A 22,911-nucleotide genomic window follows, 5' to 3' on the forward strand; every position below is an offset into this window, starting at 1 on the left:
CTAACGCCTATACAGAATTTGAAAGCAAAAATATATCTATACTAATATTACAAAGAGGAAAGATTAGATCATTTATTTGCATTAAATAGGCTCTGAAACTACTGGACTAATTTTAAAAAATATTTTACATTAAAAAATTATTTTACCATTAGAATCCTAAATTATCTCTGATGAACATAAGCGATAGAATATTTTCAAAAACGTTAGGAATTCGTACAAAAACTTGTGAAAAATACACCAAGAAAATCTTTACGTGATGTAAAGATTTTCTTGGTGTATGCTGCGGAAATTATTGACAATAGAGCAAAGTGATTTACTACAGTTTAATAATGTATATCAACCTAGAAAGGTGTAGATAAGAAAATTCAACACGTGTTGAATTTTATAATTTATTAAATGTCTAGGTTAAATACCCATGCGAAGTCGGATTGGGTCGCTAGTATAGTAGCAGCATAGCATATCGACCTTACTTTTAACTTGGTCGAAGAAATAATTTATTAGTTTTATTTTAGACAATATATCTATGTATAGACATTTTATATTGAATAGGTGTGGTGTCTTATCTTAATAATATTACTATAAGAGTAGAAATAAAAAAATAAATAATAATAAAATGCAAATGTAATGAAATTAATTTTAGTAGGTCTCTGACAATCGCAATAAATATTGATTAACTTTAAAAACTACAAAAAGACAATATGCCGAGTCACCTTTCTCACTAAATAAGTCATGACGAAATTGCTTCTAGAATAGACGTCATCTATGAAAAACTATACAAAGTGCCCTTGGAATAACTGAAATTATGCTGAAAACAAAACATATATTACCACTAGTAGCTATAATATAATATTTGTTTACACATTATTTCCATCCTACACAAGTCATAGCGGACGTATGAGGGTTGTTTCTGCTGAATCAGAATTTTGCTTCCCACACGATCTCTCTCGGTTATTTTCATCAGACCCTTGTAATTCCCTTGCATTCCTCTTCAAATGATCATCCTTCACCCACTTGTGACATCACAAACAAACATGTAATATTTTATAAATCCAGAGTAAAACCCGCGCGAGATTCGGGAGTGACGTGGAAATTGCAATGACAGTGATCTAAAAATAAGGTCGACGGCGTCGCGCTTATGCGCGTTCCCTCAGTCGAGGACCAACCGTCGCGAGTTACAGTCGAACGAGAATAAAATCACAGCCATGGTGTACGAGAGTGACTTCTATACCACCCGCCGCCCTTACCGGCCTTCCTCCAGCTACAGCGTGACGGTGAGTGCCACCGCCCTTCTAACACCTTCTACTGAGCGTGCACCGCACCTCGCTCCACTCTCTCCCGGGAGCCGGACGCCCCTCGCACCATCTCGACCCTCGTTCTTCTCCATCGATATTTTTTTATATGAACCTTTAACGTAACAACACCCCAGTGTAAGCAGGGTTCGTTCAGCAATCGAAAAGAAGTCAGCGGTTCCCTATCTGAGTGATAACAACAGGATCTTGTTAGGAGCCGCTTGTAAACATCATTGCTATCATTAAGTATTACTCTCCCAGACCTAGGTTACTTCGGCGTATTAGCCGAATTACATAGACAATGTTCGTGGTAGTATTCCGCAAGTGGGTCATTTCGCATCGAGAATCTAAGTCGGAAAGCGGAGCTACCGAGCGCGCCAAATATAGCCGCGGCTGGAGAGACGCTCGCCCGACTAACGGCGACTTCTACGCTTGCAGCGGCCGACGATCGGGGACTGGGAGAAGGTGCCGTTTGTGCCGCGGCCGAGCCTCGTGCCGGATCCGATCACGGCGTTCGGTCGCCGCACCAGGCCGGGCGCCCGCGTCTCTATCCTCGACCCGGTGACGAAGCAGAACATCCCGCCGAAGCCGGAGTCGAAGCTGGCGCCGCTAGCGCCGTACGTATCGCCGCGCGAGCAGACGCGGGCGCGCGTCCTGTCGGCGGTGGAGCGGCGCGAGCGCTCGTACGCGGCTGACCCGCTGGGCACGCCGCGCGACCACATGGACGTGGTGCTCGCGCAATCGCACGGCCGCCCGCTGCACCCGGTGCACCGGCATGTGTATTACAGCAACTACGCCACGTATTGATCGATGGGGTCGTTTCTCGTGTGTCGCTTTCGCTAGTTAGCTAGTCGTCGGTCGGGTTGGTGCGAGGGTGGGCGGCGGGGGAGGTCGGCGGTGTCTATAGGGCGCGGTTGTTGCAGACGCCGCGACACTACGTGGTGGTGGACCGCGAGCCGCTGCCGCGACGTGCCGAGGAGCAGTACTCGTACTCGTACTCGAGTACGTCGGAACGCTCGGCCGGCAGCGGGCTGCCGCAGCGCAGTTCGTACAGCAACACGGTGGAGCGGCGCTCCGGCAGTGGCCCCGGCGGTTACTCTTACACCAGCGAGCGGTCGAGCAGTCTGGGCGGGCCCGGCGGATACTCCTACACTTCGACCGCGAGCGGCCGCCTGCCCTACGGCACCAACTACCGCCATTACCACTACCGCGTGTAGCGCCCCCGGCTCCCGACCCAACCACTCATCCACCACTTCCTCTCACCCCTAACCATCCGAGGCCAGTCCCGCGCACCATACCTAATGTAACCTAATCAGTATTCGCTATAACGCAATGTGATCGCTCTACTTTATTTGCCGAGAAGTGGACGTGAATCGTAATAGAGCTTTTTTTGATGTTATTTATAATTTATTCAATGTGATTTAGACTGAAATTTTTAATAAAGCTTGCGTTTTCTAATATTTCCTGTGTTCCTACTTTATGTACCTCACACAAAAACCTATGAATAGGTACAAAGATCTATGATGAACTAGATCTTTATTTACTAACACAAAATATGTCTACTCTGTTATGTTCTCTTTTCTTTTAATTTGGTCTGTGTTTCCCTAATTATAACTGAGTACGTAATATTAGAAGTATTACCTACTTCTAATATTACTCTTGTTTGCATAAATCTTACGTAAATCATAGGGTTTATTACAGGAATTCGTTTCTTAACGATAAACAATATCCAGAAATAGCAAGTAGCCTGTTATATATGTGAACTAAGTATGATTGTATGGATTTCTTATACTATATTTATTATCTATAACATTCTAGTGTGTTTCGGTGGGATTCCGACATTTACCTATTACCTACTTCTTTACCTATTTAGAGTTTTGTTTTGTTATTAGAGTTTCCAGCTCACAAAAAAAGAAACTCTTTAATATTAAATACACAGCCAAACTTCTTAGCGATCTTTATATACACAAGACATAACTAGACTATGGAAATAGGTATATCACACATTTTGTGTGATTGCAAATTATCAAATAGATTAATTTATCTCATCTATATCTCGAGATTACACTTTGTTATTGGAAATAGAAATTACAGTGTGATCCAAATTAATCAGTAGCAGACCACACAGACCAATCTCAACCAGTGTCAACCAACCTACAAGTAACATGTATTCACGAATATGATAGATGTGTATACAATAAAATAACTCTATTTCTTATACAGATTAGGTACAATAAAGATTTTACAATTTTAAATTATAAGGCCAATATAGACCGTATTTGAAACTGATTCTGATCGATCGATATTGGATATACCCAATAGTTTCGTGTTTCGGAATACTTGAATTAAATAACCAATATTGTAATAAAATGAATAATATTATTAGGTTTCACGAGCAGATTAATTAAAAATCGAATTGTCATTACTCTCACCGTTAATTGAAGATTTGAAGAATTTTGAAATGACATTTTTCCAATCTCAATGGATTGGAATTGGTTTCATGTATAGAACTACGGATTTGCAAAAACAAATCACTGAGCATACACACTTGACTATACCTAGATATGCTTTTATTCAGCCAGCGCGGAAACTTTCAAGAGGCTCATGATTTGAATACGTTTCATAAGTTTGAGTTTTTTTAAAACATCACTTTTTAATGTCAAATATTTTACTCTGTTTACATTATTTACAAACTAGATAAAATACTTAAAGATTACAAATAGTTTTTTGTTACTGGAATAATAAAATATTTGTTGACTTATTGATGGCGCAAGGGCCCGTAGCATTCGGTACTACTTTAGGCTTTCCTGGTACTGTATCGATCGCTAAATATGAAGCAACTATTACAGGGGAAAAATGAATGTATGTAGGTACTTACATTACAGACTACAATAATTTCTACCTAGTTTTAATTCTGCGATTGTTTCTGTTTGTACCGGCGTCGACAGCCGCTGACATCGATGTACTACCTATCGTCATTACTACCGTACTATCACGTCCCGTACATCACATATGTACCCAAGCTATCACAGGTGAGTGATCTATCAACGTGTATATAGAGAAAGCACTGTATATAGACATTTGTTCAGCAAATGCTTAGTGCACCATATCCTCACGTCACGCACCGCTATGTCCAATATGCACTTCACCTCATAAAATCTACCCATATGATATACAGTAGTTTCTGTATAAAAGTCAAACTTATTATTGATTAATAACAGATTTTTCCAGAATGGATATTTTTCCACAACCCTAATTTTTAGACTCTTACTAGAAACAAGAACAATTGACTGCGAAATACAAACAATTATTAATTAATCGATTTTTGTAATTGGAAAATAGATTTATAATAGAATCATATTTTCTATTGTCGATTATTTTTCCACTTTTATCTTTAGTAGGTATCTATACCTTCAGGGTTGTTATCTTTAACATTTTATTTTTCGTAAAAAGAAGCTCAAATATATCATTCTTCGTATTGGCATATCAATCTCGTACACTAATTAAGATTACAAACATAGTTAACGCTGTAACAACAAGTAGATAATAAAAATCTTAAAACTTGATAAAATGTATGTAATTTTTTATACTTCTTCAAAAATTTTGGCCTGTTATGAAAAAATATATAACCATGTTTCGAAGATCAAAATGTTGTACAAAATGAAGCGAGGATGTGATGTATAATTCTATTAGTTATAAGCTGCTTAACCGAAACGTAATTTCTTACCCGTACGAGGATGCTCGTTCTTTTTTATTGAGATGTACTCGTATATATATGTCAATATTTGCTTTATTATTCTTAGTCTTGTTCTTTCTAAATTACTTATTCTAAAAACTAGGTTCTAAACATGACAAAATGATAAAATCGTGACATCTAGTATTTAGAATGATGAGAAATGAGATCGGTCAGGGTAGTTAGCCTATCTTGATGATTTCACTCGAAAGAAGCTGTATGTTACCCGGGGGCAATGGAAGTCAACCTTATATGGTATTCCTCACCTCGAATGCGTAGCTCTTTTTACAAGAAGCCAAAATATTTCTTGACATTTCAAAATGTACTGACCGACTGTATTAATGCTATACGCAATTAAAGATTTTGTTAATTGTTTTTATTGAATTTAAATGATACATAAAAATCGAATAACATAGGATAACAGCCAAATGTCTTATTACACGTCGACATTGCCGTCCAATAGCTAAATTAAACGCGACCCAGTTCAAACATTCACACGTTTTGTGTTCAATATAATAATTTTCGTCTGCCAAGTTGTTGTAAGTATATCTAATAAAATATATCACACAGTAAATGAGAGTTAGATACCACAGCAGAGTTTCTTAAACTTATGGCCTGTGGGAATCTGTGGTTCCATTACTAGTCTCATTCACTTTATTATATGATCCTTCAACCGAAACACAACTTATAAAGCATCCTGCTTCGCATACTGATACAAATAGAAATAATCTTTATTCAAACAAACTTAATATATGCACAATTTAAATAGTCACACCACCAATTGATTCTACTACTCATTCGGAACACAGACTCATCACAAGAAGAATGAGCAATAAACTTGCGTGATGCTCTTTTAAATAAATGTTCTTTACAATTATATTTTTAAGAATTTTGTTTGAATTCTGTCAAAACAGTATTTTCACAAAAACTACCTCGGTTTACATCTTGGTTAAACATTAAAAATAACAAAACAACATAAATTTTACTGGCGAAATAAACGCGCGCTTTCAAGAATAGCAACGCGCAAATTGCACGTGAAACTGCGCATAATCCGCGATTACTCACACATATTACAATTTTACATACCTAAAGTATATTAATATGATTATTACTAGACCGTTTAATTGGTGTTTCCTGAGTTTTATTTAAAAATAATACTTTTGACTTCCAACGACAGCGACAGTTGGAACTTTTGAACTGACTTCAAAGATCGCTCGTTTCTTGTTATCATTTCAGTTTTAGTTTAGGTACTTTACAAATATTCCCAATACCATTCACACAGCACCATTTAATCCCAAGCTAAGCAAAGCCTTTGTTATGGGCACTAGACGACTGATATAAATACATAGATACATTTTTTTGTAATAGCTTACATAATATGTTTACATAAAAAACGCCGAGACCGATATAAACTATCATGCTCAGGAATGCAAATGTTTGTACAGTGCGAGGAATCGAACGCGACCATCCGAGGTGGTACGCTAATCCGCTAAACCAGCGCGGCCTTCCAAAGTTACTGTAATCCATATCATTGTTAGTGAGCATTTCAATAAAAAGAAATATAAAATTTAATTACCCCTCATATTTGACTAGATTTTGATTTACCAAAAATATTAGCGTGTTTAGTTTTTTATATAAGCATTAGGATGAATGAACCAAACTAATGCTCCTAAAAGGAATAAGTTAGATGAAACGAATTCCTCCGTTGTTTAAATATTACAGCTACTCTGAGAAATCAAGGTGATGGGTTAATTATATTTTACAATTAATAACAATGTTACATGAACGTGTAAAGTATTATTCAGCGAAAAGTGTAATTAAAAAAATAATAATTGAAAACTCGTATTTAATATATGTACTTATATTGGAAAGTTATCCAAGAAGCACACATGTCCAGCAGTGGACTAATACATACTCGTATACGCTGAAGAAGAACATACTTATAATTATTAAAATATCAGAATCAAACTATAGTAGAACCTAGGACTGTCTGATTATCAATTTAACAACTTGTACATTTTCCGACGAAATATGTAAAAACCTAAATTAATAGTACCGTGAACCTTCAACACTACAACAAGTGGCATGAAGCCAAATGAAACACAATGAAATGGGCCGTTATCTAAAAAAATTCTAGTGCGTAATAGACGCTCTAGTAGGGCTGTCTCTATTTTATTTAAATGTTTCAGTAACGGCTTTCACAATTAGGGAATGCCACAGATAAGATATAACTACATTTGCACGTATAGTATATCTGCACATTGGTTTGCGTATTTAAATATTTGGTACATCGAAATCTTACTAATATTATAAAACGCAAAAGTTTGTAAGAACCAATGAATTGTTGCATGGATGGACGTTACTCTTTCACGCAAAAACTATCTTTTATTACCTATTTATAGCCTATGTAAAATGTAATGTAAATAAAAATAGCTTACATATCAGAATAACGTATATATATATATGTTATTCTGATATATAAGCTATTTTTCTGTTAAGATTAATCAAACTCCGTTCAGTGGTTTTTACGTGAGAGAGCAACAAACATCTATGCATCTATCTATACTAACAAACTTTCGCGTTTATAATATTAGGAAGATACATCAGAATAACACATACCTAGGCTATAATTTATAAAGATATTATGTAAATTAGTCAAGTAAGTGACAGACGAAGTGGCGTGGGTTAGCTAGTACATAAATGTTTAATTCAATAGGACACCGAAAAATACATTACTGCAATAATTGTAACATTATTCACATGCAGACTGACAGATATGACAACTTTCTTTTATGACGATTGTAATAAACGATAGCATGTGAGTTACGTTCTAGTTGTAAACGCGGCTCACAAATGTCCAGATATATCTATGACTGTAGCCTCATTCAAATTCATTCAGTAGTAAACCGTGACTCGGTAACATCTAAACATATTAAAAACAAATACAAATATCTAATAATAGCAAAGTACCTCTATGTCTTAATGCAAAAGCAAACAATAGTTCTGATTATTCAAATTCAATGTAGATAAGTAAAATAATTAAAAACAAGTATAACTGTACACAATATGACTAAAGTTTATAGTTGTCATTAAAATAGTTATTAATATTATAACAGCACTTATTAACATGTCATGATGGCTTTTTTTATAAATATTTAAGTCAATCAAATCACGTTAATTTACAAACATTCAGTCATTTTTATAAATAAATAATAACTCTGTAATTGCTGAAAAAAAAAAAAATTTAAACATTTATAAATTTTCAAAACATTTATATCTACAAATTGTATTTGATTGAACAATATTTCAAATTATACAAAGTAGACACAAGTATATAATTTCAAAGTTAAATTATTGACCTATTTATGTTTATTAACATTACTTCATTAGTTATTTTCGTAAACAAATATTTGAGTCAACTCTCTCAACTGGGTGGGCGAGGAGAAATAAAGCTTCTACAAATTTTCTTCATTGAATTTTACATTCTCAAAAATGTATTGTAGTTTAAATTATACTTTAATAACTAAAAAGCCAGAAGTAGAACTTATCTGAAATATTAAAAAAATGTTTTCTTTAACTCTCTTTACTTTTGTGACGCAAAATTTATTCAGATATGATGAAAATGATAGCATGTTTTAAAATGCAAAAAGAAATATAAAATGGTACAGCAGAGAATGTGTAATGTGTCTCTTCTGACCGAGATTGCATTGGCGGTATTTTAGATTGAAACAAAACAACACACTCATCGAATAAATAAAGTTATATATAAGGCAATGGCGAGTAGATGGTGCGCTTACACTGCAAACTGCATGAAACTTTACCTGCTATAAAAATGAGGATTATTCTAGATTTCAATGGTTTTCTTTATTACGGTTAGATCAATGCAGGGTCTGAAGTACGTAGGTTCCGTTGGAGATCTAAAAAATTAGTAAATACAAGTATAAAATTTAGGAACAATAAAATGACGGTAAAAATGCGAGAAAGTTTTAAATAGAAGATGTATTGCACTAAAAATTTTATGTGGGACGAAACAGCATTGTAATTGTTTACAAGACTAGAAAAAAAAACATTTTCGAGAAAATTCGACGTGCAAATTCAAATGCATTTTTTATATAGGTCATGGCTGTTTTAAGTCTTGATATGAGTTACCTGTGTCCTACCTACGTAAAATACAGAAGACGTAAACAAAACATTACTTAAATCAGCATTCACCTTGAAAACTGCTTCTGCAAACACCGGATGAGGAGATCTCTTAAAAACAAAGACTGGAAACGGATCAAAAGATTTAGAATTTGGCACGCACGTCAAGGCCATGTGGCCGCTACACCCATTCTGTTAGACATGGAACAGCCATATTTATTTCCACACACGATTTGAAAACTTCTCGCTAACCGTTATGAAAATAAATGCCAGATGCCTAGATCTCAAAATATGATATCCTGTATGACTAAGTTATGGGCGATAATGCAAAAAGAGCACAGAACCAATACTTGACTCAAATTTATTTCTTAATAGTTGACCTAAATCTAAATATAGTCAAGCTTGTTTTGTTCAAAGCTTTGTTCGTATGAAGGCTTCAAGAAAAATATATAGTAAACTAGCGACTCCTGTGATTTTATCTATAATTAATTAGCATGAAAAGTATTCAATGTCTTTAATCATCCCAAATGCCACATATATGCCAAAATTTAAGATGCAGAGTTAAGCCGGTAACTTTCGTATTTATAATATTAGGATTAGACGTAATACCAGTGCGTCAGATTCTAATTTTATTTATTTAGTTTACTAGAAGGATTTACTAATTTTACATTCTGCAATAATACCTAAATCATCTGGTATATCAACAAAAATTACAGTAAAAGCGGTGTCGCTTATAGGGCCTCTAAGCTTAGTTGGCCATCAACGTTATTTGCCATCATAAATCTTATAAAAACCGTTTCGCCCTTTGAGTGGAGTTAGACATGAGGTTGCTACGTGTATTCACAATGATAAGAGTACAAGCCCACACAATTCCAATACTACTCGGCCATAGGAATCTTGACATACGATATTACAGACACCTGTTAGCAACGTCTGCCAAGATATACATTTTGGAGATAGCAAAGCCATTTCGATTTTTACTGAATTAAAAAGAGTTTTTCTGCAATACTTATATTCAGTACCTACTCCGTTACCTTACTTCCTTTAGTAACATTTACATAAACAATTTTCCATATAATCTTCGAATCATAAGTTGGTTTGAAGGATAAAGTCTCTGTAGCAGTTTTGACTCTACACGATATAAATTCATGGAATTACAAAGACAAAAAACACAAATATTGTTCTTTCAGAATCCAATAATAATAAGTAGTCACGACTGTAATCCCAGATTGGATCGTCAGAGCATCGTTAACTGTTGACGTTGTAGTGAACGTAACACTGAATTTGCCTATATTTCGCTGATTTGCAAATATTTTATTCTAATGTGTCACTGTCCATCAGTTTAATTTGGTTAGAATTGGCTTTTTATTTTATTTTGCAGAAGAGTTCTAATTTGCAAATTAAAATTGACACTTAAGTTTTGATGTTAGTCTCTCAATTTTATTTTATAATTTATGCGGCAGTTGCGCTAATGGTATAAGCTAGTTGATGTTTGAGGCCTATAAATCGGGATCCTAATCTTACAAGTTTGCAGATTTTTTAACATTCTACGTTTGTGTTCTCATTATATATATATATCTGTCTGGGGAATTGAAACGATTGTTAGTAAAGTTAAAGTTTATTATGTGCATAAATAAGTACTTCTCATAAATTTCAAAATAATAATATTTTACAAGTGGGGCGGGGCCATTGTGGCTCTCCAACTCATCTAATTTTACACCACGCTTCGGATGAGTACGAATGAGTCACGTCGACATTAATATCAGCATTAAGGTCTGTCTTAAAAATAGATACAGTTAATCGTAAACAGACGCTATTTAATTACTTATTAGGGTATATATTGTAATAATTGTATTTTGCAGCAAAGTATGGATTAATATCTAAAATAAATAAATAAATCAATCAAATTATAAAAAAAAAAACAGTGGTTTAAATAAAAAAGGCAAACTCGATTTTTAAAAAATGTATTGTAATTTGTTGTTTTTTTAAAAATAGCTTAACTAAAAATATTTAAATCTAATTGTGCAATAATAAAAATATATAAAAGACGTCGTTTGTTATTTTATTCACTCTTTTCAACTTTAAAAATAGTCACCATTCGAATCAACCCAATAACAATATTTCGCCGTTCCTTTTCTTTGTGTACCTGTAATTTAAAACTGATTTACAGCCTAATAGTAGGTACGTTAATAAATATTATATATGAATGAAATAGTTATGAAGTTAGAGTTTAGATTATGGTTGCCAATTAGTATGATTGCAGCAACGTACGTCATTTTCTTAATGTGGTAGGTACAGAAAAGAAACTAATTGAGAACTATAGACTAAAGAAAACACTTGAGTATACGAGATGTTCGATAGGACGACGACCTCAAAGGTCGCTGAGAATAGATTTAGATGTACACATTCAATCAACTTCAAAAAGCAGCTTCTTAATTCCACTATATCTATTTTTTTGTGTATTATTCTTCGCGAATTCGGTTACAACGTAATTTGTTAATCGAATAGGGTGTCTTTAATTTTAACAGGAGTGGTAGGTGCGTAATCGCCACGTACAAATGCCCCTTGTATGTCGTATCCCTTGTAAAAGAAAATCTATTATTTAAACAATCTATTTTGGGGACAAATTTGTATGTTAAGTTTAACTTTCATCTTAAGTATCTTACCTTTCTTTTAGAAACCCTATATTTTGAGATTTTGTTTCGTCGATTAATCTTTTCATAGAATAAAGTAAAACTTGTCTTATGCCAACATAATTTTTTTGTAAATTCATGAACAGGTAGTGTCCCTGAATGATGATGTATAGCATATTCGATATCAAAAGCTGTCAGCAACTATATGTCCATGACCCACAACTTTGTCTGCACAAATTTTCAATCTCTATTACACTTCCTTATATATTATGTTTTTGGGTGAAATGATAGCTTATCTGATGCCTCGTAGCACCATATATTGTTACGAATGGCTTCTGTTATTTAAAGCAGACTACAATCAAACGTATCAATATCACTTCTGATATTGTTCGTTATTCCTAAAGCACGAGATAAAGACGAGTATTCAAACGTATCAATAATTGATATTGTAAAGCACGAGATAAAGACTAGTATTCAAGTAAATTGGTCCTGACTGACGGAATACTGAACGAAACGGAATAATGGCGCGCGACTACGTAATCGTTCAGTGGTGGATCTGGATTAATTCTAATATTTCTGGGTGATGCATGCAACCACTCACGTAATACACAATATATCAGTATCTATTAAATAATTTTATAGACAAGGCTAAAACTAGTGTACACTAGACTTTTATTATTATATAAAGGCTAAAATATTCTAATAATATTATTAATAATACTAGCTGTGCCAGCGGTTTTACCTTCGGGAAATTTATAGCCTGTGTTTACTGATGTATAAGCTACATTATTGTAAAGTTTCATTAAAAACCATTCAGTACTTTTTGCGTGGAATAGTAAGAAACATCCATCCACACTTACAGATTTCCACGTTTATAATATTACTAAGTTATACCATTGTCTACAATAACAGTTTAAGGGTGTCTTATCAGGAAATGTCAACTATACCTAATCTCTTTCTTCCTCTTTAATAACACAAAATGTTCTTTTACTTAGAAGTGGAGAATATCTAAGATTAAAAAAAACAGGACTGGTAATTATTTTTCTTCTCTCTGCACCATTTGTGCGTTTTTGTAAGATTTTTTAATTTCGTGGCACCCACACTTTGCTTTCAATAACATTATTCAGTTGTCACAACATATATGCTGCTGTTTCAAATCATTGACAATCTTTGCGACAATATTATCTGCTTCAATTCTGCTTTTTAGCGTAATTATATATTTTGAGTGATTGAGTGATTTTATTAATTGTTCTGTGTTATTGCTTATTAGATACAGTTATTTATGTTAAATTAATATTTTTCGTAATGCACAGCTATTTATTAATACCTAAGTATGATTATTTATTAATAGTAAGTGTTATTACTTGAATTTAGTGAGTCTAATTTTTGTGTTTTTATTGGTTCAGTCTTTACCTCAATCATTACCACTTGTAAAATAATACATTGAAAGAAAGTAATTAACATACTGAAAGTTCTTTGATCGTTCTAAATACAAACCCAAGTTTAGAAGCAATACAGATGTAAAATTCAGCGATAGCAACTGGGGAAAAATATGTTTTTTCTTTTATTTAATTTTTTCAATCGGTTATTTTTATAAATTCCATCAAAACTAAATGGATTTTTATTATTAATTTTGTAATACCATGAAAGTATTACACTATAAACAGTTTTTTTTTGTAAAACTACTCTGTCTCTCTTATACTAAGTCTAAGATTTATAAATTATCAATAAATCTATTATGTCTTTTATCTGTAGTCTGATGACCGACATTTTGCTATGATAATACATTATTACAAATTATTGATATATTGATATGGGTTTAGGCTACTGTCAAGTGCATTAGACCTGTAGCATTGCGACCTACAACTCTTCTTTACACGCACAAATTTGTAAACTCTGAAAATAACTCTTTCCCGCATGTAAGCCGATTCGCACGTGAAAGAGCGTACATGTAAAGGCAGCTAATGTACAAATTATATAGCGCAACTTAGCATCCCCTCCAGTGAAACAAATTACAACTTTTGCCGTATCAAATCGCGGCTGTAGTAGTTAATAAACATATCCAATCAAACTAAACAGAACAGAAGAGAATCAAATATAATAAAAAAAAATACAAATTGATACTAGATTTGGGACTGTGGTGTTTCCAGGCTGAGTTGATATACCGTCCGACGACTCGCAGCGTCACTCGGCTCGTCACGTACCCAGAGCCGCCGCACCACGTGGTCCGCGTGCGTGTCCGTCCGTCTGTCGTGCTGCGCGAACTCGACCGCATCAACCACCGCACACGACCAGCGCTCGCCGCGTCAGCCGTCGAAGACTTCTTCAGGTCGGAGACTACTAAGGTAATATTCTCAGATTTTCTAAATTATATAATAGCTGTACCCGCATTTTAAGCAGCGTGAAATTTATAGCTTATGTGTTATACTGATGTAGCTATTTCTTTGTAAAGTTTAATTTAAATCCAGTCAGTAGTTTTTGCGTGTAAGAGCAACAAATATCCACCTATCCATACTCACAAACTTACGTGTTTATATTATAAGTAAGACGAATATTACCCTGGAGAATTCACACAGTGTCATTTAATAGTAAGCTGCTTATGTTATGGGTACTACATAACAGGTAGAAATACTATTTAACTATGTATCTATTTATAAAAAATATGTTTAATATGGTTAACATCTGTTTTTGTACATTATTATGTACATAGAAAACACCCAGACCGATACAAACAATCATACTCATGTATACAAATGTTTGTACCGTGTGAAGAATCGAACCTGCGACCATCGGAAATAAGTGTGCTAAACCGCTACACCACCGAGGCCGTCTATATCACTTCTACATGACGATCATGTAATGTTTCCAGGCGTTTGAAGATGAAAGCCGCCGTATCCGGGCTGATACCGCTGCTCTATTGCAGCGCGCTCGCTCTGTAGTGCCTCGTGCTGCATCAGTTCTTCCCATCGACACTATTTACTCGTAAGTGACTTCACTACTACTCTTATGGGCTACCAAGCTGATTTCTAATGTAATTGACTGGCAAATAAGCTGACGGTACACCTATAGGTACGTGATAACCGTCGCCAATAGGTATACATGAAAATCAAAGCAGACTTCAAATACAAAGCAACCTGCTTAGCCTGCATTTATGAGTTAATTCTGAATGACCATAGTCTGATGTGTACCTAATACTGTACGTGATTATGATGATAATTGGTATAACCATCCCACTGAAAACGACGCTTCGGAGATAGCAGACGCACACTTCGGTACTATCCACACAAGAATTCTATACTAGAAAATTTGTCACCTTTTCACGGCAAAATCGTTGGATTCAACTTTAATTAAATTTGATGCGAATATAGATCGTATCACGAAGACTGGATGAGGGTGAAATAGAAATAATAAAGCAGAAAATGTCGCGGGTTGTCATTAAATATCTATAGGTATATTCAGTTTTGTGCCACATATAACCTGACCTTGTCTACATGTGCAACCCTCGTAGGTGTCCTAACTCTGGGTCAAGTTTTTCTTGGCTCTATGTAACCACTCAGAAATAGACCAGTCCATTGATACGTGTAAAACTACCGCCCTGGCACTGACATTGGGGACCAATCATTCGCACATCATTTGGCAGTCTCCTCACCTGTCTTTAACTTCGACTAAAGTAACTATGACACAAATGAAACAATGTATCCAGTTGACAGTGACTCGTCAATGGTGAATGTTAAGAAATGTCAGGATCTTGAAATATTTCTGAGGATATTTTCTGCGTTGGCGTCGAATGGACAGCCAAATTTTGTACTTGCGTGGTTAGCGTGACGTAGACCGCGAGCAGCGCTGATCACTGATTTAATTATAGACTGGTTAAATGCCAGCTAATATTTGCTGTCTTAAAGACCAATAAAATGTTTTACGATATATTTTTATTTCATTCTGTGATTTTTATGGGATAACCATTAAATTACATCAAAGTATTTAGAGCAAAAGGTACATAGGCACACGTAAATAAAATGTAGGGGGTAAAATGTAAAGGGACCTTCGAATTACAAAATTACAAGTCGAAATCCGGTGATGGTATGCGTGTTCTACAAAATAACAGTATTTTGTAGAACACGCATACTTCGCTATAATTCTGGAAATTTGCGGAAAAGCACCGCTTTTATTATAGAGGACACATAATTTTAAATTATCAAATTTTATTCGACAGATATTCATATGGCGAGCCAGTGCCATACAGGTTCAGCAATGACGCATATATAGCAAAGCTGGTTGTACCACTCCGCAATGTCGCCAACAACATCCACAATATCTCATTCTACAAAGAGCCTGCTAAGAAGTTCACTGGTGAGTATAGTGGAGATGCTCTGTGTAAACATATTACACGCATACAAGCAAAAGTAACGCATACACAGATATTACAAGTAACGCGTGATGGGAAGTAACCCTATTGATAAGTGTGATATCCCTTCTCCACCTTCGTGTTACCTATGACCCAGTAGTCTAACAGTAGACAGTTCCAGTGTGCCCCCGTGTAACCGTGAGGTGTTCTCGCCAGGACGTGGAAACCTCGCGTGCGTGCACTACTCCGGTTCAAAGGCCTTCTCCAATCGCAGGCCTCTCTACAAGGAACTTAGCATCAGGGACGACGTGAATCTTCTCTCGTTCTATGCGAAGAACAGACTCGCGGCTGCCGGTTTGGCCGTAGAGAAGGCCACAGGTACCTCGCAACAATAGCATCGCTAACGCTCGCTTCTACCCTTCGCTTAATTTATAAAAGAAAATGTTAAACAAGTCTAAAATTCAGTTTCGCGCTCCGACGGCGTCGGGGCGATAAAACAGTTTTAAAATGGAGTATAAAATCCGTGTCCTAACACTGTGTGTGGTGTCTCTTGCAGCGGGCGGCGCGCCGGAACAGCCGACGGCGGCGCAGTGCGCGTAGCTCGGCCCCCGCTGGCCGCGGCGCGGCGCGGGCGCCGGCGTCGGCCGCCGTCGACCACGGTCGGCTCCGGTCGAGCGTGGTCGGCTGCGGTCGTCGCTGGCTCCCGCGCCACGTCCGCTCTTCGCGCTCTCTGATCTCGGTATAACACTCTCCGACTAACCCAGATCATCTATTTTTTATATTATCTTTTTAAATTACTCTTACGACGAATTCAACGAACGACATTACTTTTTATTGTTTTATTTCTAGTCATCGTTGTGATAGCGCGGGGTACTGCGCCGTTTTTTTATCGGTGACCGAGACGTCTCGTTTTCACTTAACAGAACTGATTTTATTTAACATTAAACGATTATTATGAAAACATTTAGTTGTTTTAATTTGCATGACAGTTGCCTCCACACCATGCTTCTATCCACAGGCTTTTAATAATGCTAAGCTTCTGACTAAAATGTTACCAAGCTGACTACACGCCTTAAATAAGGATATATCTACCATCTACACAACAAGTAAGTTATATTATAATAACAATTATTCGGTACCGGCAGATTTGCCGCGCAATACAATAACTATATACCACAGATAACATAATATTACATATGCTATATACTAAAAGTTAAATACCTTTCTACTGTAATGCCACACAAGATATAATTACATTCAAATCATGACTATGATAAACTATACTACAACATAATACTGTTACAAATCTAAAACACTTTTCCTATTTCACAAAGTTGGCAACACCTTTATAAATATACATCATGATCGTATAAAGTCTTTATACGATGCAAATTAGCTAAGCTTGTAATTCACAAACAAAATACATCGGGGAGAAATGAAATACCTCATATGCATCACAGCATGAAGCAAGCACCACAGAAACGCATCCATAGCGATGTACCTATTCATACGATTCAAGCTTTGCCAACGAGCTTCGGTGCTGGGGTTTAACAGCTTAATGACAGATCACATTGGTTTGCAGCGACGCTTGATCTTCTCTATCGTTTTGAGCATCATGACCATTGATCTCCGCTCGGAAATGATGGACTGTTTCTAGTAGTTACTGACATATAGACCAGCCCAACATTTCCGAATGGTACTGGTTACGATTGGACCTCTATAACGTTGGCTTTGGTGCAGTGAAACTGCTACCATGGAGGCCGAGCCGTAAATTCCAGGCGCCTCAGTTGATGGAAGATCCGGCTTTAGAACTGAAAGCGGCTAAGGCAGAGCGAGAGGCCAGATTCCGTTCTACCAACACTGAACCTGTTCTGACATCGACAGTCGACTTAGCTGAGGTCAAGAGGAGGAGACAAGAAGAAGCTCGTGCTGCGGAAGAGAAGTGAGCCATTAAGTAGTTAAATTCATATAATTTTAGTGACACAAGAACATTATAACGAGTCTCGACTTAGCTGGCACACGCTAGAAATTGTGTGTCAATTTATATTTCTGATTGAGTCGTCGGTGAAAGAAACACGAAAAAAATATCCGAGAAACGATATATACCTAGTGAAATTGGGGCATATTAATTGTTTCGGTTATTGCGAGGTCGACAACAGACAATAGCTCCGACTATCCTATCTAGGAGAATTATGTAAGGAAAAAATGTGTTCACGATACTCAAAAAATATTATATTTGTTACAGAGCCTTAAAAGAAGAAGCAAAACGTGAAGCTGAACGTAAAGCCCAGGTATGCCTATACTATCTAGTATTATAAAGTAAGATTTATGTACTTGTGTGTTTGTTAGTTAATATTTTAAAAATAAATACGTATTCAGGTACAACTTGACTTACTTATGCTATATGTATTAATTACCAGGCGGAACGCGAGGCAGCTGAAAAAAAGAAAGTTTTATCGATTAAATTCATTTAATTATTAAAATAGTTAATTTTAAATATTACTTAAAAAAAAAAACAAAAAAAAAGTCAATGGCGGGAAAGAACCCTTAACTACGTTTTTCCGTATAAATTAATTTTTATTAAAATATTTGAGAAAAAAAAAAAACAAAAAGAAAGAACCCGGGGTGCTAAAGCACGAAAGGCCGAGGAGTTGAAGAAGAAGCACGAAAGGCCGAGGAGGCGAAACGTAAAGCGGAAGAAGACGCCAGGAAAGCCGAAGAAGAGGCCCGTAAAGCTGAAGAAGCTCGCCTGGCAGAGGAAGTTCGTATAGCCGAAGAAGCTAAAAAAGCAGAAGAGGGTCGACTTGCTGAGGAAGCGAGACTGGCTGAAGAAGCAAGATTAGCTGAGGAAGCAAAGTTAGCTGAAGAAGCTAGGTTGGCAGAAGAAGCGAGGTTAGCAGAAGAAGCGAGATTAGCAGAAGAAGCCAGATTGGAAGAAGAAAGACAAGCAGAACAAATAAGACAAGAGGAGCTTGCCAGATTAGAAGAATTAGAGAAACAGGCCCAGGAAGAGAGGGAAGATGAACTTGCGAGACAGGTAATTGAAATATAGCTAATAAATATTGTGTTATTACAAATTATTAGATACAGTGAGAAAATTCAGGTTTAGTATATATATATATTCAGAACTGAGCAGCCAGAATCATTGGCATTCAACGTCTATGTGACAGACTCGACCCATTGGCTTTGCCGCGTGATATTGCATCTCTGTGCATTTTCTACCGCATATATCACGGGGAGTGTTCTGAGGAATTGTTCGGATTAATACCAGCCGCTGAGTTTCACCACCGTACTACCCGCCAGAAACTAAAATACCATCCTGATCATCTGGATGAATGGTGGTCCCCTACAATGCGGTTTTCTAGAAACTTTTTGCCACGCACAACCACATTGTGGAATCACCTTCCAGCAATGGTATTTCCGAACCGATACGATATTGAAACTTTTAAGAAAAGAGCTTATTTCTTTTTAAAAGGCCGTTAAAAGGTCAAAACGCGTATTTGATAAATATCGATGTCTTTAAGAGAAAATGGCAGTATGTACGTGTTAAGTCCTAAGTGTTAAGTTTTTCAAATGAAAGAAGAATAAATATTTTTAATTTACGTACATTAATATAATACCTACTTTTTACTTGTATCTATTGTTATTAAAATTAAATTATAAGTTTTATGACCACGACGTGGCGCCAAAACGAGTGAAAAAATGTTGGAGCATACGACAACGTACTTGCAATTCCCTTGGTGTTGGGGGTGCTCATGGGCGGCGGTAATCACTTACCATTCGGTGTGTCGCATGCTCGTTTGTCCCCTGTGTTATAATATATATATATATTTATTATATAGGTAGGTACGATAGGCTCTTGTGAAAGACACAAATCCAAGTTATCTGAGAAACGGCTGTAGACTAGCGTCTTACCACGTTTTGTCATAAAATATACTTATTTATCGTGAAGCCATATACTAGATGCATAATAAGTTTATTTTAATAATCCATAGGCTGCGGAGTTAGCAGAAATCGCAAGACAAGAATCTGAATTAGCTGCTGCACGTCTTGAGGAGCTTTCAAAAACAGAAGCCGCATATGCCCCAGGAGATGAATTTGTGGATGCAGAGTCCAAGTACGAATAATACTTTTATTACAGTAGTCTACCCAACCATTAAAATATCATATTTACGAAGACAAACGTTTGTATCGTGTAAAAAATTGAACTCCGAACAAACGGAAGTTTAGCGAAAGGTCAATTTGATATATCCTCGCCTATACGCCTTAATGCCTCAAAATTTATATGTCGACATAAATTCTGAGGCAGGAAGCGTTCGAGACAATATAATAGCAAAACCTACAACAAGAGTTGTCGATTTTTTGACGACGAAAACAAATTTATTATATTAGTACCGGAATTACTTTTACTGTTAAAAATGAGATAAAAATAATATTTGTATATATACAGCATGATATATTATTTTTAGCGAAACCCCAGCGGATGAACCTCAGCCCATCGTAGAGGAACCCGAGAGTCCTGAGGTCGCTCCAACAGAAGAAGCAAACAATGACGAACAGGCAGCAGCAGAGGTCAGCGAAGACGAACAAGCGGAACCAGATGTTACAGACGAAGAATAATCGCAAATATGTATATTTTTAGTTCGATGCATTTTTATATTTATCGGGTACTTACAAGCTACGCATCGTTCATGTAAAATCAATGTAGTATAGACCATAAATGATGCATTAGCTTAAATACTATTGTCTTCTGTTACGATCGCTTTCTTTTGCGTAATAAAATTACGCGACAACGAAAGATTTTATTCCCTTCCTTTTGAGACGACAATTACTACCACCACCGTTAACAAATAAATTATAAACTAAAAATCTAAATATGTTAGTTTAAGTGTTTAATAATGTTATATTTTGTTAAAGTTTAACAATAAAAGACATAATTAACATTTTCACATTTTTATTCTATTCTAGTTATGATTACAACATTTTGTAGACTGCCATCTATTTAAATCAAATCAGAAATTATTTATTCAAGCAGAACATTTTAGTGACTTTGAATGTAGTTTTTTTATATTAATACTTTCTCCCTACTCTTCATGGAGAGCAAACAACAGCAATAAATAAAGCATCTATATGACACCATCTATTATTCCATTAATGAATGAATTAATAAGCATGTAAGATATACATTGAAAATGTTCACACAATTTATCATGGCCCACTTTTGAGGGGATTATTCCCAACTTTCTTTAGACTACACCTTAACATATATGTAACAACATATTCTGTAAAAATTCAATGTAATTCCAGGCGATGTCTGCCTGATTCCTATCAATATAAGAGTGGTATCTTGTAGTTGTGTCAGTTTCCTATTCACTTAGCATTTTTCACTAAAATAGACTTTGTGAAAAGTCATCTACTTGTGTCTATTTCAGCATACAAGTAACTTACTTTATAAGCATAAATAAGCTTTAGGTTGAAAGGTGAGATAAGGTTGTGAAACTACAGGATAAGATGCATCACATCTTAGCCCTCCAGAATGACAACATACGTCTAATTAGTGTAACATTATATTGTGATATTGCAGTGGTGATCATATAAGCTACAGTTAACATTTATTATCCTGTGTGCTATCAGCTTATTTGTCTATCTAATTACATTAGAAATTATTAAGAAGTAAAAGGCTACACTTTCACAATTGAATGTCTTAGAACAAGTTTGCATGTGTCCTGAAGTAGTGCTTAAGCTTAGAGAGAACTTATCTAAAATTAAGACACTAAATAGAAGATAATTAGAACTTAAAAGCTTAGTAACATTGGATAGAAAAAGAAACTTGTAAAATCAATTTATAATAACAATAAATATATTATTTAATAACAAATAAAGAGAACCTTCAGTTATAAATCCATTTTCACAATTTTTTCTGCAGTATCCGATACTTCTTCTTTAGTAATATTCTTTTCAGTTTTTTTCTGCACTGTCTTCATTTCCGGTTTGATTTTTTCATTTGATTTTGGATTTTTACTTATTTCTAAGAATTGTTTGTCAATATCTGAAACTTTTTGTTTCAGCTGGAATAAAAAATACAAATTGTTGTATACTATGGAATATTAATTTAAACAATACTGTATATAATTATAATCACATACAATCTGATTTGAAAAGACTCAATGCAGAATTTCTAGTCAGTTCTCCCCGTAAACTATATTTAAAACTGTTGGGAGATTAAAAAAATTGGAATATTAAAATTTAAAAAAGTCTGATATATATCTATACTTTTTCTTTTCAGAGGTGATCAATAATCATCCTCATACCCCTATTAATAATACTTTTCAATTTAATGGCATGTGTTTAAATAAAGTTTTCAATATACGTTTCAATTATTATCTTAGAAATTCTATACATCGATAACACAGAAATACTAAAAGACTGCATAGTGGTATAAAAAGACTTACGTTTTTTAATCCTAAGTTAACAGCTTTAGCTTTCGATTTTTTTAAACTTTTGGCTCCTGCTACTTTGAATACATTCGCTTTGGAACCGCCCTTATTCTTTTTTGCCATTATTGGTGAATATAAAAACAATCACTATGGTTTTATATGTCACGGGAAATAACTTTACAACTTTGCTTTAAAACAAATAAATATTTGGTTATGTTAATAAATGTTTTTGAAACTATTTTCAACAAAAGATTCTTTTATTTTATTCCTTGTTACAGATTACAGAACAAGAAATATGACTATTTGACAATTAAGAAAATGACAGTGACAAATG

At 35.3% G+C, this 22,911-nt stretch overlaps 2 protein-coding genes across 3 annotated transcripts; one reads left to right on the forward strand and one right to left on the reverse strand.

Moving 5' to 3' along the window:
* Positions 1-1,092: 1,092 nt before the first annotated feature.
* Positions 1,093-21,083, forward strand: LOC131851700 (uncharacterized protein CG45076-like). Of its 2 annotated transcripts, XM_059202224.1 has the most exons (12): positions 1,093-1,271; positions 4,238-4,321; positions 13,946-14,140; positions 14,665-14,777; positions 16,009-16,145; positions 16,357-16,518; positions 17,881-18,082; positions 18,386-18,431; positions 18,561-18,589; positions 18,790-19,177; positions 20,136-20,257; positions 20,610-21,083. In XM_059202224.1, the coding sequence occupies exons 1-12, from the start codon at positions 1,203-1,205 to the stop codon at positions 20,758-20,760; spliced, it is 1,698 nt and encodes a 565-aa protein (XP_059058207.1). In that variant the 5' UTR covers positions 1,093-1,202; the 3' UTR covers positions 20,761-21,083. The 2 variants fall into 2 exon arrangements, with proteins under 2 accessions (XP_059058207.1, XP_059058208.1); XM_059202225.1 differs by lacking the exon at positions 4,238-4,321 and having other exon boundaries at positions 1,100-1,271.
* Positions 21,084-21,098: 15 nt separating this feature from the next.
* Positions 21,099-22,877, reverse strand: LOC131851702 (uncharacterized). Its single transcript, XM_059202226.1, has 2 exons — positions 22,593-22,877; positions 21,099-22,208 (listed from the first exon to the last, which is right to left on the reverse strand). The coding sequence occupies exons 1-2, from the start codon at positions 22,698-22,700 to the stop codon at positions 22,035-22,037; spliced, it is 282 nt and encodes a 93-aa protein (XP_059058209.1). The 5' UTR covers positions 22,701-22,877; the 3' UTR covers positions 21,099-22,034.
* Between the last annotated feature and the right edge of the window lie 34 nt (positions 22,878-22,911).

The sequence above is a fragment of the Achroia grisella genome, unplaced genomic scaffold, assembly GCF_030625045.1.
Source record: "Achroia grisella isolate CSIRO2021 unplaced genomic scaffold, CSIRO_AGI_Agris_v1 utg807, whole genome shotgun sequence".
NCBI lineage: Eukaryota > Metazoa > Arthropoda > Insecta > Lepidoptera > Pyralidae > Achroia > Achroia grisella.

Coding starts and splice junctions, on each gene's coding strand:
- LOC131851700 (XM_059202224.1), top strand. CDS start 1,203: ATGGTGTACGAGAGTGACTTCTATACCACCCGCCGCCCTTACCGGCCT. Junction 14,141..14,664: donor TCAGGTCGGAGACTACTAAG/GTAATATTCTCA, acceptor TAATGTTTCCAG/GCGTTTGAAGATGAAAGCCG. Junction 16,146..16,356: donor GCCTGCTAAGAAGTTCACTG/GTGAGTATAGTG, acceptor TGTTCTCGCCAG/GACGTGGAAACCTCGCGTGC.
- LOC131851702 (XM_059202226.1), bottom strand. CDS start 22,700: ATGGCAAAAAAGAATAAGGGCGGTTCCAAAGCGAATGTATTCAAAGTA. Junction 22,209..22,592: donor TTAACTTAGGATTAAAAAAC/GTAAGTCTTTTT, acceptor TTTTTATTCCAG/CTGAAACAAAAAGTTTCAGA.